This window comes from Cajanus cajan, chromosome 6, assembly GCF_000230855.2.
Source record: "Cajanus cajan strain Asha chromosome 6, NIPB_CcT2T_4, whole genome shotgun sequence".
Taxonomy (NCBI): domain Eukaryota; kingdom Viridiplantae; phylum Streptophyta; class Magnoliopsida; order Fabales; family Fabaceae; genus Cajanus; species Cajanus cajan.
The window spans coordinates 38,400,176-38,415,425 of record NC_138522.1 but is presented as its reverse complement, the minus strand read 5'-3'; the positions used below and the strand labels follow the sequence as shown (position 1 = coordinate 38,415,425).

Sequence of the window (15,250 nt, the reverse complement as noted above, 5' to 3'; positions counted from 1 at the left end):
TATTTTTTCTGACGTAAAAAGCTCAAAATATCCGACGTGGAATACATCTTTTGTACTAGTGATTTGATACTTCATTTCATTAATTCAAATCAATGTATAAAATGAGTTTATGATTATCCGTCAATTTGAATTAGTGAAATGAAGTATCAAATGATTTTCAAATTTTCTAAAAATTTGCAGACTTGATTTATGCATTAAGAACTTTAAATTAAACGGTTGGATCGTTTAAATTTAATATAGAACATGAGTTATTAAACGGAGTAAGTCTGTGTAAACTTACTCCTAGAGTAAAAGGATCTCTTCTCATATATATATATATATATATATATATAAAATATGTATTAGTCAATTATTAAAATATTCAGTGTTCCTATAAGTAATAGTTGTGATAATCAAATTTTTTTTATTAATTCAATGTTAATAATAATATTATTCTTTAAAGGATTTTTTTTTTATCAATACATTAAAATTAAATATATGTTAAATTTAGCTGGATAATTATGTTATTTTAACTTTTTGCTACATATTTTTTGAGCAATTTTATTTTGTTGATAAGTAAAAAAGATTATATAAAAAAAAGGGTTATTGCTTCATCCATGTAGTGTACTTCGATTACTTTGTGGGTTTAGGTGAAATAATCAGCGAGGAAATAGCCAAATATACATTTACAAGTATTCCGAACTAGTGTTTTAAAAATTGGTTCGGATCGGTCGGTCATACTGGTTGAATCGAGAATTGATGATCTAGATGGTCCAAATCTTGAATTAAATCAGTTATACATTCGACCTGTTACAAGCCAAAGTGAACTGATTAATTTTTTGGTTCAACCAATGAATCGGTAGGTCAAACTAGTGGATCAAACTAGTTCAACCGCAATTTTTTTTAAGGGACCACAAACTATAAAAATAACAATGAGAATTGAATCATGCTCATGGAAGAGCAAAGAACCTTATCAAATATAACGTTACAATGATCATTTGTTCTAATGTATTTGCTTATATTATATACAACTTAAATAACTTTTATAGTATATTATTAATTTTAAATTATATATTTAATAATATAATATCTATGTAGATATTACATATATTATTTTGTGATGCCAATTGCAAGTATATTATATATGTATATATTATTTATATTTTTAATTTATATTAATATACAGTTTAACATGTAATTTTTTTATGTATTTGTTTTACACAATAAAAATAAAGATAATTTTAAATAAGATGAAAATTTAAATTTAAAATAAGATATAAATTTATTGAAATTTATAAGTATAAAATATATTTAATATGAATATTTAAAAAAATATTAAAAATCAGCTCATGCAATCTAATTAATACCGATTTGGTTACCGGTCCCATTTTTTAAACTCTGCTCCGAACACTCGTGTAGTTATAATTTCGGAACAGTTTTGGCACCCAAGTAAAGAGAACATATTCAAGTTGCACAATCAAATGTCACCGAGTATATTTTCATGCCCAGCCTAAAAGATTTTCTGTCTTGTATTGGACTGATGTCTACGTGGGTGACGAACTCACCTTATAAAAGCAACTGAACAGCCCAATTACCTGTGACAAAAAAAACTGCCCAATTACCTAAAAAACTTGGAATCCTAGAAATAATAATTCTTTTTCCTTTTCAAGGCCTATGATCTAATCGCAATTCGCAACGGCCTCGTAAATTTCATTGGACAACGGAACAATATAAGCTCCAACACTGCCTTTACCATATATACCAAAGGTTTTACAAGTTCTCTAGTGACCTTTACTGACCCCGAAAGTACATCCTTTGACAAAGATTTCACCCCCTGTCCACCACTTCACTTTTTACCAATATAAAAACATAGCACAAACTTTCTCAAATCACTGTTACACAAGGTATCTTTAACGAGTTAATTAGCCTGTATACCCGCTGTATGTGAGCTTGACTCCACGACAATGATACTTCTACGTAGTGGCTCTCTAAGCAAATAAAAAGAAGTTGTAGGTCCAATAGAAGCCTAGGTACACTAGTTAACAAGGTATCTAAAGGATATTTATTCTCCTAAAACAAAAAGACAAATCCAACGTACTATAATAATAATAATAATAACTGTTAAAAAAGAAGAAGTAACAGCTGAGGCCTGACTTCTGAAGCCTGAATTTTGAGCGATTCAAAATTCATGGGGGTGTCAGCAATTGCATAATCTCAAAATTCTTGATGATGATTTGCATGCAGAAATGGCTTCATCACGGGATAATACAAAAGTTGCGCTAGTTGCTTGGTTGCTAATAATGATCTCAGCAATGTCACAAACGATTCATCCTAGCTGCCCAAAAAAATGTGGAAGTGTTAACATTCCGTACCCTTTTGGTACAACTGAGGACTGTTACATGAACAACAACTTTTATGTTGCTTGTAACACAAGTCACAACCCTCCCAAACCATTTCTGTGGAATTTGACCAAAAATATTGAGATCTTAGAGGTGTCATTGAATGGCCATTTGAGGATAAAATCCCCCGTAGCTTATGTCTGCTATGATGAAAAGGGTGTGCTAGTGGATTCAGGGAATTCATCCATGACTTTGCAAGCATTCCATTTCTCATATACTCAGAACAAGTTCATTGGAATTGGATGTGACACCCTTTCAACCATCAATGCAACAATTGGGAAAAATTACTCAGCTGGAGGATGTTTTTCACTTTGTAGTAGTGTAGAAAGTTCAACCAACGGATCCTGGTTTGGCGTTGGTTTCTGCCAAACCTCTATCCCAAAAAACATTTTGGCATATCAAGCTCGTGTCCTGAGATCAAATTTCATGCATAGGGATATAAATATTCCTTGTAGCTACTCTCTTTTGGTGGAAGAGGACTCTTTCAAGTTTTCCACTGATGACTTCATCAAACAGCATGAGAGAAGAACCGCTCCCACGGTGCTTGATTGGGCCGTTGGAAATCAAACATGTGAAGAAGCTAAGAAGAATTTGACTCGTTATGTTTGCCAAGAAAATAGTGTATGTATTGACTCTGACAATGGACCTGGGTACCTTTGCAGATGCTTAGAAGGTTATGTGGGAAATGCATACCTGCATGGTGGATGCGAAGGTATGGATTATGTTCCACAAAGTTGTAACTAGTCTAATTTATAATTTGTTTGGTTGATAATATTTTTTTTTTTTTGCTTATATCTTTACTAGATATTGATGAGTGTGCCAATCCTAGCCTAAATGAATGTTCAGATATTTGCATTAACCTACCTGGGAGCTATAATTGTTCTTGTCCCAAGAGCAAAAGGTACCAGGGAGATGGTAGAAAAGGAGGAAGTGGTTGTGTCTCGGATCTACAAGTGGTTAATGAGGTTGTGATAGGTACGTGTCATTTTTAAGATCTTTTATCTGTTTGTTCATTTTTTTCATCTCTGAACATTCATGGTTTTTCTTCTCATTTGTAGTCTATTGCTATGCCTTTTGCATTTTGACGTTTTGCAACTCTATATCAATAGATATTCTATAGGACAAATCTAAATTCACGGCTCTCCAAATCTTAGTAATAGAAGTGACATTTGTTTGCAAGTAGATAGTTTGAAATGTGATGACTAGTATCTGCTATGGAAAATGAGGTTCAAAGGATGGTTCTGTAAAATTTCACATAATATTTGAATGATCAAATAGGATCTTAGAATTCATAGTTTTCACATATAAGATTAGATAGAAACACTAACTTTGATCCATGATGAGATTGATGACTTTGAATCTTGTAGAATTTTGTAAGAAGAAACTTTTTTATCTCTTTCTCTTTATCTTTTCTTTGTACTCTTTATTTCTTGATGGTAATTTTAAGAGACAAACTTTCATAGGCAGAGATAGGGACTATTCATGTCCTTCCATTATATATATATTGTTTCCATCAAACAATAACCCCTTCATTAAAACATAATAACTCCTTCCCAAAAGTCATACTCTTTCATTCAAAATAATTGAATAATATATCTCCAAAAGTTATATCCTTTCATTTGCCACACACATGAGACATTAATTTCTTACATTCTCCCACTTGGCTCATGTGACAAAATTCAACATCATAGTTTGATAAAATATTAATCATAATGCGCATTAATAAGAATAAATGTATCATACATTTATAATATCATAAGTCATAATTAAGAACAAGAATTAATAAGAGTCATGACGGTTGTACATCACATATTTGACATAGTCCCTTCCATGTACTACTATATTAGTCTTCTTTCAAACATGACACTTTAATAGGAAGTACATAATTTGTCTAACAATAATGTCAATTTCAACGACAAATTATTTCCAATATTAACATTCATACACGTGTACATAAGTTTGAAAACAGAAAATATTCAGAAACTTTTTCATTAGTGAACTCAGTGTCAAACATACAAGACATTACAATAATTTTCAACATTTGCTAGCTAACATAATACCCATATTTACAACATGACCAGTAAATGTCTTGGGCGGTAACCCTTTAGTTAAAGGATCTGCAATCATAAGATTAGTGCTAATGTGTTCTATTGACACTCTATATTTCTGAACCTCTTCTTTAACGGCAAAGTATTTCAATTCCATATGTTTAGCACCTTTAGAATACTTGTCGTTTCTAGAAAAGAAGATGTTGCGAAATTATCACAATAAATTTTCAACAGCTTGGCAATACTGTCGACTACACCAAGTCTTGAAATAAAATTTCGTAGCCATTTAGCCTGAACCATGGCCTCAAAGCATGCCACAAATTCAGCTTCCATAGTGGATGCAACAATGACTGACTGCTTTGCACTTTTCCATTAGATAACTCCTCCAGCCAACATAAACAAATAACCGAATGTAGATTTTCTTGTATCTACACATCTGGCAAAGTCTGAATCTGAATATCCAATCACCTCAAGATGATCAGATCTCCTATAAGTAAGCATGTGCTCTTTTGTACCTTGCAAATATCTTAGAACTTTCTTTGCAACTTTCCAATGGTCTATACCAGAATTACTTTGGTATCTTCCCAACATCCCAACTGCAAAGCTAATATCTGGTCTCGTACAAGTCTGAGCATACATTAAGCTCCCAACTATAGATGCATAAGGAATTTCTTCCATTTGTTTCCGTTCCAAATCATTCTTTGGACATTGCATGAGACTAAATTTGTCTCCTTTCTGAATTGGAACAGGAGATGCTGAACATTTATCCATTCTGAATCTCTCTAAAATTTTATTAATATATGCTTTCTGAGACAAGCCTAGCAATCTTTGTGACCTATCCCGAAATATTTCTATTCCAATCACATAACTTGCCTCACCCATATTTCATTTCAAAATTTCTAGAGAGAAACTTCTTAGTCTCAGTTAAAAGACCAAGATCATTAGTTGCAAGCAAGATGTCATCAACATACAGAACTAGAAAAATAAACTTACTCCCACTAACCTTTAGATATATACATCGATCAACAATGTTTTCCTTAAATCCAAAGGACATAATGGTATCATTGAACTTGAGATACCACTATCGGGAAGCTTGCTTAAGTCCGTATATTGATTTCTTAAGTTTACACACCATGTGTTCTTTTCCTTTGTTTATGAATCCCATTGGTTGATCCATATATACATCTTCCTCTAAATCTCCATTTAGAAAGACAGTTTTTACATCCATTTGGTGTAACTCCAAATCATAATGAGCTACTAATGCCATGAGAATTCTGAGAGAATCTTTCTTAGAGACTGGTGAAAATGTCTCCTTATAATCAATGCCATTCTTTTGAGTAAATCCTTTAGCAACTAGTCTGGCCTTGTAACATTCTAAGTTACCATGAGAGTCACGTTTGGTCTTAAAGACCCACTTGCAACCAACTCTCTTACAACCTTCTGGTAACTCAACAAAGTCCCAAACCCTATTATGTTCCATAGATTTTAACTCAGCTTTCATGGCATCTAACCATTTCTCAGCATTATCACCATTTATGGCCTGTGAAAATGTAACTGGGTCATTTTCAATTCCTAAGTCATTTTCTGACTCTTGTAGATAAACCACATAATCATTAGGAATAGCAGATCGCCTTTCTCTTTGTGATCTTCTTAATGCTATTTGTTGTGGTTCTTCTACTATAGGTTCATTTACTTGAACCTCATTGTGAGTAATGGGATCATTAGTTTGTTGTTCTTCATGGTTATTAATTGGTTTAATAACTTGAGGAACAACAACTTTATTAGAGATACAAGTTAATGGAACTTGCACTCTCATTTCTTGAATCTCCATTTTGCGTGGTGTTTCACTCCCACTGACTTCACCATTTTCAATAAACCTAGCATTCCTAGTTTCAATGATCCTCGTAGTATGGTTTGGGCAGTAAAATCTATACCCTTTTGACTTTTCTGGATAACCAATAAAATATTCACTGATTGTCCTAGCATCCAATTTCTTTTCTTTTGGATTATAAAATCTAATTTCTGCCGGACACCCCCAAACATGTAGGTGCCTTAAACTAGGTTTCCTTCCAATCCACAATTCAAAAGGAGTCTTTGGAACTGCCTTACTAGGAACCCTATTCAATAAATACATGGCAGTTTTTAGAGCATAAGTCCACAATGAAATAGGTAAAGAATAGAGTTACTTAACATACTCCTAACCATATCCAACAAGGTTCTATTACGCCTTTCTGATACACCATTTTGCTGCGGTGTACCTGACATTGTGTATTGCGCACATATGCCACGCTTTTCAAGGAATTTAGCAAAGGGACCAAGATGTTGTCCTCTTTCATCACACCTTCCATAATACTCACCACCCCGATCAGATCTAATAATTTTTACCTTACTGTCTAATTGTCTTTCTACTTCTTCAATGTAAATCTCTAAGGCGTTTATAGCTTGAGATTTATCATGTAGCAAATAGACATAACCATAACGTGAATAATCATCGATGAAGGTGATAAAGTATTTCTCTTTATTGAAAGAGTTCACATCAAAAGGTTCACAAATATCAGTGTGTAATTTCAAGAAGCTGACTACTTCTTGTGGCTCCTTTCTTTGTGTATTTTGTTTGTTTACCTTTAATACAATCCACACATACATTCAGATCAGTGAAATCTAAATCTGGAAGGATTTCATTCTTCACTAATCTTTGTAATCTTTCCTTGGAAACATGTCCTAAACGTTTATGCCACAAGTAAGTAGAATGTTCATTCTCTAAACCACGTTTAGTGCCAATATTATGATGCAAGGTCAAAAGTGTTTCAGCAAAAAGATTATCAAGATTTAACTTATATAATCCATCACATAATATACCACTCCCAATTAAATGGGTATGTTTATACAAACTGAAACATCCATTTCCAAATTTAATAGAGTATCCATTAACATCAAGTTTAGATAAAGAAACTAAATTCCTAGAAATACTAGGTACATAAAGAGTTTCAAACAAATCTAAATGATGTCCAGTGTCGAGGATTAAATGATAAGTCCCAACTGCTTCCACTGGAACCTTCACTATATTGCCCATAAAGACAAACTTTTTATTTGGCTTTGTGGTTCGGGTCGTAAGGAATCCCTGCATTGTATTAGAAACATGAGTTGTGCATCCAGAATCAATCCACCAAGTATTATAAGGAACTTCAGCTAAATTTGATTCAAAACATACATAAGCATTAGGCTTACCTTTCTTTTCGAACCAAGCCTTACGTTTTGGACAATCCTTTTGGAAGTGCTCATCCTTTTTACAAAAATGACATTTGTTGCCATGATGTTCCTTCTTGTGGATTTGAGAGGAAGAAGCCTCATTGATCTTTAGGAGTCCCTTCCCTTTCTTGTCATGTTTCTTGCCAAATTTCTTTCTAGCTCCTTGATGGTTAACATAATTAATGGAATGATTTCCTTGATTCTTAAGTTTAGTTTCCTCTTGAACTAACATACTATGCAATTCATGCACATTCCATTTATCTTTCCTGGTATTATAGTTCATTTGGAAAGGACCATACTCAAACGGTAATGAATTCAATATGAATTGCACAAGGAAATTTTCATCCACTTTCATTCCCAATAACTTAAGTTTTGCTGCAATGTTTACCATTTCGGTAACATATTCATGCATAATACAAGAATCATCAAATTTCATGGTGGTTAAAGTACTCATCAATGTCCCAGCAAGAGACTTATCAACAGTTTGGGAGCGCTCTTCCACAAACTTCATCATTTCTTTTGCAATTTCAGTTTTAGGAAGAGCGTTAATGTTATCAGCAATACTCATCCGCATATACATCAGACTCAATCTGTTTGACTTTTTCCAATTTTTAAAATGAACTTTCTCTTCCTTAGTGCTTGAATCAGTAATAGCACTTGATTTCTCTTCACGAAGAGCCAAATCTAAATCCATTACCCTAAGGTAAAATTGAATTTGCTCACTCCATTTAGAGAAATTAAGTCCATTAAAATTTGGAACATATGAGAAATGCGAATGCAAAGTAAAAGGTACTGCAAGCAATAAAGATTTAAAATATTAATGCTTTGAGTTACATACTAATATGCTAAATAAATTCAGAACATAATTTCATACATTGCATATTGATGTTCACCTTTGGGCAATCCATCAATATACCATACTTGACATAATGATGCAAAAAAAATGTATACATAATTTGGTAATGATATATGCATTAATTAGAAATACTTATTATTTTTGGATATATAAATATAACTAATAATGCATTTACACTACCAACATTTATGTTCATTATTTATAAGAACAAATAATCAACCTTTGGGTGATTCTTAACTGTCATATAATAATGAACTTCAATATATCCATAAACAAATAATTCATAATTTAGCATCCATGTTATGGGTAATTGAAATAAAATTGTCACTAGTTTGAAATTAAATAAAACATAAATATTTGACCACTTTAGTGATTACAAATATTTCATACATTTAATTTCAAAATATAAACATTTATTTGACATAAACATAATTTTAATTTGAAACTAATTTGCATATATTTAAGAGTTTGATCATTTTGATGATTAACAAACCCTCTTAATATAATTTCAAATTAAAATATATCATTTACATTATGCATCATTGTATTTTGAATTAAATACCCATTTGCGATCACCTTTTTCAATTAATTAATTTTTGAAACCACAATCATACTCAAGAAAACATACATTTCAAATTCAATTCATTTATAATACAATGATCACATAGATATTTATACGCACAGATGTCATTGTCTTTCAAATTCAATATTAATATCTTGATTCATTTCCAATTTACGGGAATACATATATAGATTGCACGTGCAGATCATGCCGAAAACAACAAGCCAATTGTTTTAATTAGTGGGATATGGACGCAGCGTTTTGGCATGAATGAGTGAACCGTTTTTTTTTTAATCAACGTTCTCATTTTCAAAAAATGCAAGCCCAGAAAATCGTTTCATTTTCTCAATTCATATACAAATCACCAATACAATAATGCAGTGAAAAATATTATTTCTCAAATTCTTGATGGAAAACATTCATGCAATCATTAAAATTATTATTGATGGAAAACTATAAATTTTTAAACACATGCTCTCATACCACATGTAAAATTTCACATAATATTTGAATGATTAAATAGGATCTTAGAATTCATATTTTTCACATATAAGATTAGATAGAAACACTAACCTTGATCCATGATGAGATTGATGACTTTGAATCTTGTAGAATTTTGTAAGAATAATCTTTTCTATCTCTTTCTCTTTATCTTTTCTTTGTACTCTTTTCTTGATGGTAATTTTAAGAGACAAACTTTTATAGGCAGATATAGAGACTATTCATGTCCTTTCATTATATATATATTGTTTCTATCAAACAATAATATCCCTTCATTAAAACATAATAACTCCTTCCCAAAAGTCATACCCTTTCATTCAAAATAATTGAATAATATATCCCCAAAAGTTATATCCTTTCATTTGCCACACACATGAGACATTAATTTCTTACGGGTTCACCTTTAACCTAAAGTACCCGAAGATATCTGTGAATGACATATTTGCAAACAATAGTGAAATGAAAGACTGATTCAACAAGCAACTTTGACAATGCAGGAACTGGCATAGGCCTTGTGCTGTTGTTAATTGGTAGTGGCTGGCTATACTATGTGTTCCGCAAAAGAAAGAGAGTGAGGCTCACAGCAAGATATTTTAAGCAAAATGGAGGCTTAATGCTACAGCAGAAAATTTCAAACATGGAAGAATCATCTGAGAGAGCCAAAATTTTCACAGCGAGAGAGCTAGTGAAAGCCACTGAAAACTTTCATGAGAGCAGAATCATTGGCAGAGGAGGATACGGCACAGTCTATAAGGGAATACTTCCAAATGACCAAGTTGTAGCCATAAAGAAATCAAAACTAGTAGACCACAGCCAGATTGAACAATTCATCAATGAAGTGGTTGTACTGTCCCAAATAAACCACAGAAACGTGGTCAAACTCCTAGGTTGCTGTCTAGAAACAGAAATGCCACTTCTGGTTTATGAATTTGTGAAAAATGGCACCCTCTTTGACCACATTCACAATGAAAACACCACACTTCCTTGGGATGCACGTCTAAGAATAGCAGCAGAAACAGCTGGTGTGCTTGCCTACTTGCATTCTTCTGCCTCCATACCAATCATCCATAGGGACTTCAAGTCAACTAACATACTCTTAGATGAGAAATACACAGCCAAGGTTTCTGACTTTGGAACCTCGAGATTGGTTCCACGTGACAAGTGTCAGTTGACAACGTTGGTTCAGGGAACTCTTGGTTACCTTGACCCTCAATACTTTCAAACCAGCCAACTAACTGAGAAAAGCGATGTGTATAGCTTTGGTGTTGTGCTTGCTGAGTTGCTAACTGGAAGAAGGGCACTCTCTTTTGACATGCCTGAGGAGGAGAGGAACTTAGCCTTGTATTTCCTCTCGGCTCTGAAGGATGATTGCTTGTTACAAATTGTTGAGGATTGTGTGAGTGAGGGAAATAGTGACCAGGTGAAGGAAGTTGCTAACATTGCTCAATGGTGCTTGAGGCTTAGAGGTGAAGAAAGACCCACCATGAAGGAAGTGGCAAGGGAATTGGATGGTCTCAGAATGATGACCCCAACTACGTATGTGATTGGTGAGGGATCATGTCAAAGTCAAATAGAAACTAACTATGAAAATTGTCGTTATACTCATACTACATCATGCACTGGCCCTGAGGATGACACCATTTGCAAAGATGTCATGTCACCGTTATGGGATGGCAGATGATCAGGGTACTCGTTGGGAGAAATTAGTAGGTGGTTATACACTGCGTGATCCGTAACTAATCTCTGCATAATATTTATTATGTAGCAGTGTTATAAAATTTTCTTATAAATTGAAAATCTTAAATATATGTTATAGAGATTAGTTGTAACCATGTATACTTAGTAGACTTATGCTACATAATAATTTCTAGCTAGTTGGAGGCACTTTGTCTATGGCATCATCAATTCGAAGATTATATACATATGATATGTTGGCCACTATATTGGCTTTTTGACCAAAGTGGGGTCCTTTTAAAAGTTTATTACGTAATTGGGGCTGTTTTGTAATTAATTACGCCTTTGGGGTTGTTTACAACGGTGTCGTTATGGCCCATAGCGATCTCTAGTACAGAAAGGGTCTTTTACGTCGTGTATTTTGACCCTTTTACGTCGGAAAAGGGTCCGACGTTAATACGGGAGTCGTAAATTTACGTCGCGTCTGAAAGACGACGTAAATTTACGTCGGAGATTATTCCAGACCGACGTAAAAAGGGGCAAAATCATGCCACAATTTTACGTCGGACGTGGCCTTGTCCGACGTAAATTTACGTCGGTCATTTCAATGACCGACGTAAATTTACGTCGGACAAGGCCACGTCCGACGTAAATTGTGGGAGTTTTTTTTTTAAAAAACGTTTGTAAATTGATATACCCAACACCTGCATATAAATATAATCCAGAATACCAACTCTAAACCAGGCAGTCCAGAATAGAAATTCAAATTGTATTTCAAAATTGAATGACAAAAAGAAAATAATATATAAATCTTAAAAAACATAAATTATGACAATGTAAATCCTATTATCCTAAAAAAGCTATAAAACATGTTTGTCAATGCTATCTAACTAACTAAACTAACTAACTATCAAACTATAAACATAATATCTAACTAACTATCAAACTATAAACATAATATCTAACTAACTAAACTAACTAACTATCAAACTATAAACATAATATCTAACTAACTATCAAACTATAAACATAATATCTAACTAACTAAACTTAGAAAAAAATTTGCCCATTGTTCTCTTATCTTGAGCAACTCATCTTCGGGCAATGAAGATGGATCTTGAAAGACCTGAAAGGATAATTTAAGTGTCATTAATATGCAATGTTAATTATTCTAAAGGTAAATATAGTTAAATAAATTTTGATATGAATTACCTGCGCCCAAGAATCAATAATACCCGCAGAAACTATGGCTTTCATCCAATACATGATGTAATAGCCACATTCAAACGAGTCTTGTTGCTTATTACACTAAAATGAGAAACAAATAACTATTAATTCCAAAGTCAATAAATTTAAATATTATTGATTGTATGAATTTATTTGCTAACCTTAGGGTATATGAAATGCAATGATTTTGATGATTTGGCTCTTCCACTTAATATATTAGCTCCAGACACGATTCTAATTAATTGAAATAAAAACAAATGTTAGCCAATATATATAATTAGTTTTAAAACATAATGAAAAAAATTTAGTTACCCATGTAATTGGCTTTTAATTTCATGGCTTGGTTTTCGATGAAGTGAACAAAACCACACCACGGTATATTCCTTAGGAATGATTACCATTAACTGCCAATGGGACCTACATTGTATGACAAACAAATCAGTTAAAAAATTACCATGATTAAAAAACCAATTAAAAAACTAACCCGTCAATGTATGGAGCCATGTATATATGTCTTCTTGAGTCACTCATCCATGTTTGCATATATTGTTGGATCTGGACCTGAGTGTTTCCTGATTTTTGGATGGATTGAGGCTCAATAAATCCATATACTTCTGCTTGTGTTTGCTCCACACTCAATTTATCCATGTACCTAACACAAATAATTATTATAAGTTAAATGTAATTATTGTAAATTTAGACTCATAAAAGAAAATATGACTTACATGGCCCACAACTGTATGACAGATATATTTAACATGTAGTTTCCCCCAACAATCTCTAATGCATCAGGCAGAGATATGTATAGTGGAACATCAGAGCTATCAACTCCAAAAACTCTAATGAGTCACATCAGTGTCGCTATAGGCTGGGCCAACACAGTTGATGGACTAACAAAAATGATGTAGCTCATAGCGACACCCTCTAAGAAAAAAAAAAGAAAAAAACGAAAAATAATAGAAATGTAAAATAAAAATAATAAACTGAGTTATTTATTATATATTTATAAAAATAAAATAAAGTTTTTTAAAAATGTAATTTTAAAATAAATTTTATGTAATTTTTTGGAGAGGCGCTATGGCCCATGTGTCGCTATGGGCCATAGCGCCTTGCATTTTTTTTTTTTGCAAAATAATCACGTTTTATACATAATTATTCGTTTTCTATTTTTAATTCAAAGTAAACAAACTGAATAATTAAAATAAAATTATATTATATTAAGTTAAATTTTAAAAAAATTTGTGGAAAAAATAATTAAATAAAATAAAAACGTAAAAAATAGAAAAATAGGTGTCGCTATGGACAGCGACACCATTCATTAATTATTTATTTCTTAAATATTAACATTTAATTTTAAAAACTTAATTTATATATTTTTAATATAATATTTATAGAAATAAACAAATGTAATTAAATTTAAATTATCATTATTTTGTTTAATATAATTAAATATAATATTTTCAGTATTTATATATAATTTGTTTAATATAGTATAATTAAAATTTAAAATAAACTGGGTCACAAAAACTTAATTAAACGTAATATATATTTTTCTCCGTTAAAAAATGTAATTAAAAAAATTTAAAAAAAATCAAAAAGTGGTGTCGCTATGGGCAACGACACCACTATATTTTTCGTTTTTTTTATTTTTAAATATTAACTAAATTAATTTTAAAGTAATTTCTTTCATATGATCAATTAAATATTAATTTTTATTTATAAACTTATTTTTTTATAAACTTGTTTATAAACGTAATTTCTATTTATAAATTTATTTATTTTCCTTTAAAAAACGTAATTAAAAAAATTTAAAAAAAAATTAAAAAGTGGTGTCGCTATGGGTAGCGACACCATTATGTTTTTTTTTTAAATATTAACTAAATTAATTTTAAAAATAATTTATTTCATATTATCAATTAAATATTAATTTCTATTTATAAACTTATTTTTTTTATAAACTTATTTATAAACATAATTTCTATTTATAAACTTATTTTTTTCTTTAAAAAATGTAATTAAAAAAAATTAAAAAAAAAATCAAAAAGTGGTGTCGTTATGGGCAACGACACCACTATGTTTTTCATTTTTTTTAATATTAACTAAATTAATTTTAAAATAATTTCTTTTATATTATCAATTAAATATTAATTTCTATTTATAAACTTATTTTTTCTATAAACTTATTTATAAATATAATTTCTATTTATAAACTTATTTTTTTTTCATTTAAAAAACGTAATTAAAAAAAAATCAAAAAGTGGTGTCGCTATGGGTAGCGACACCACTATGTTTTTTGTTTTTTTTTTTTTAAATATTAACTAAATTAATTTTAAAAATAATTTCTTTCATATTATCAATTAAATATTAATTTCTATAATTATCTTTTCTATTTTTTTCTTTATGTTATATATATATATATTTTTTTTTCTCTTTTTATCATTTTTAATTTTTAACTGGGTGGTGCTATGGGCTATAGCGACACAGTGTCGCTATGGGCCATAGCGCCACTTTCACAAATTATTTTTTTAAAAATTATTTACTTATAGGAAAATTATTTTTTTATATTAAATATTTGACGTTGTAGGCTATAGCGACTTTAGTGGAGCTGTTTTGTGTCGCTATAGGATGTAGCGACATTATCAATATGACTTTCATGGCTTCGCTGGAGTTACAAAAATGTCACGTGTCACTGGTTTCGCTATGGCCCATAGCGACACCATTAAAAGTGCTCCAAAAGTGTATATTATTTAAAAAC

The 15,250-nt window shown here is 31.3% G+C and overlaps 2 protein-coding genes across 2 annotated transcripts; one reads left to right on the top strand and one right to left on the bottom strand.

The window, feature by feature from the left end:
* The first annotated feature begins 1,457 nt into the window (after nucleotides 1–1,457).
* Nucleotides 1,458–11,565, top strand: LOC109788273 (wall-associated receptor kinase 2). Its single transcript, XM_083077014.1, has 3 exons — nucleotides 1,458–3,090; nucleotides 3,183–3,353; nucleotides 10,092–11,565. The coding sequence occupies exons 1-3, from the start codon at nucleotides 2,226–2,228 to the stop codon at nucleotides 11,273–11,275; spliced, it is 2,220 nt and encodes a 739-aa protein (XP_082933140.1). The 5' UTR covers nucleotides 1,458–2,225; the 3' UTR covers nucleotides 11,276–11,565.
* A 445-nt stretch (nucleotides 11,566–12,010) lies between these two features.
* On the bottom strand, nucleotides 12,011–13,158 carry LOC145959054 (uncharacterized). The gene is made up of 5 exons (XM_083077019.1): nucleotides 12,980–13,158; nucleotides 12,808–12,912; nucleotides 12,657–12,729; nucleotides 12,481–12,576; nucleotides 12,011–12,394 (listed from the first exon to the last, which is right to left on the bottom strand). The coding sequence occupies exons 1-5, from the start codon at nucleotides 13,141–13,143 to the stop codon at nucleotides 12,305–12,307; spliced, it is 528 nt and encodes a 175-aa protein (XP_082933145.1). The 5' UTR covers nucleotides 13,144–13,158; the 3' UTR covers nucleotides 12,011–12,304.
* Nucleotides 13,159–15,250: the final 2,092 nt, after the last annotated feature.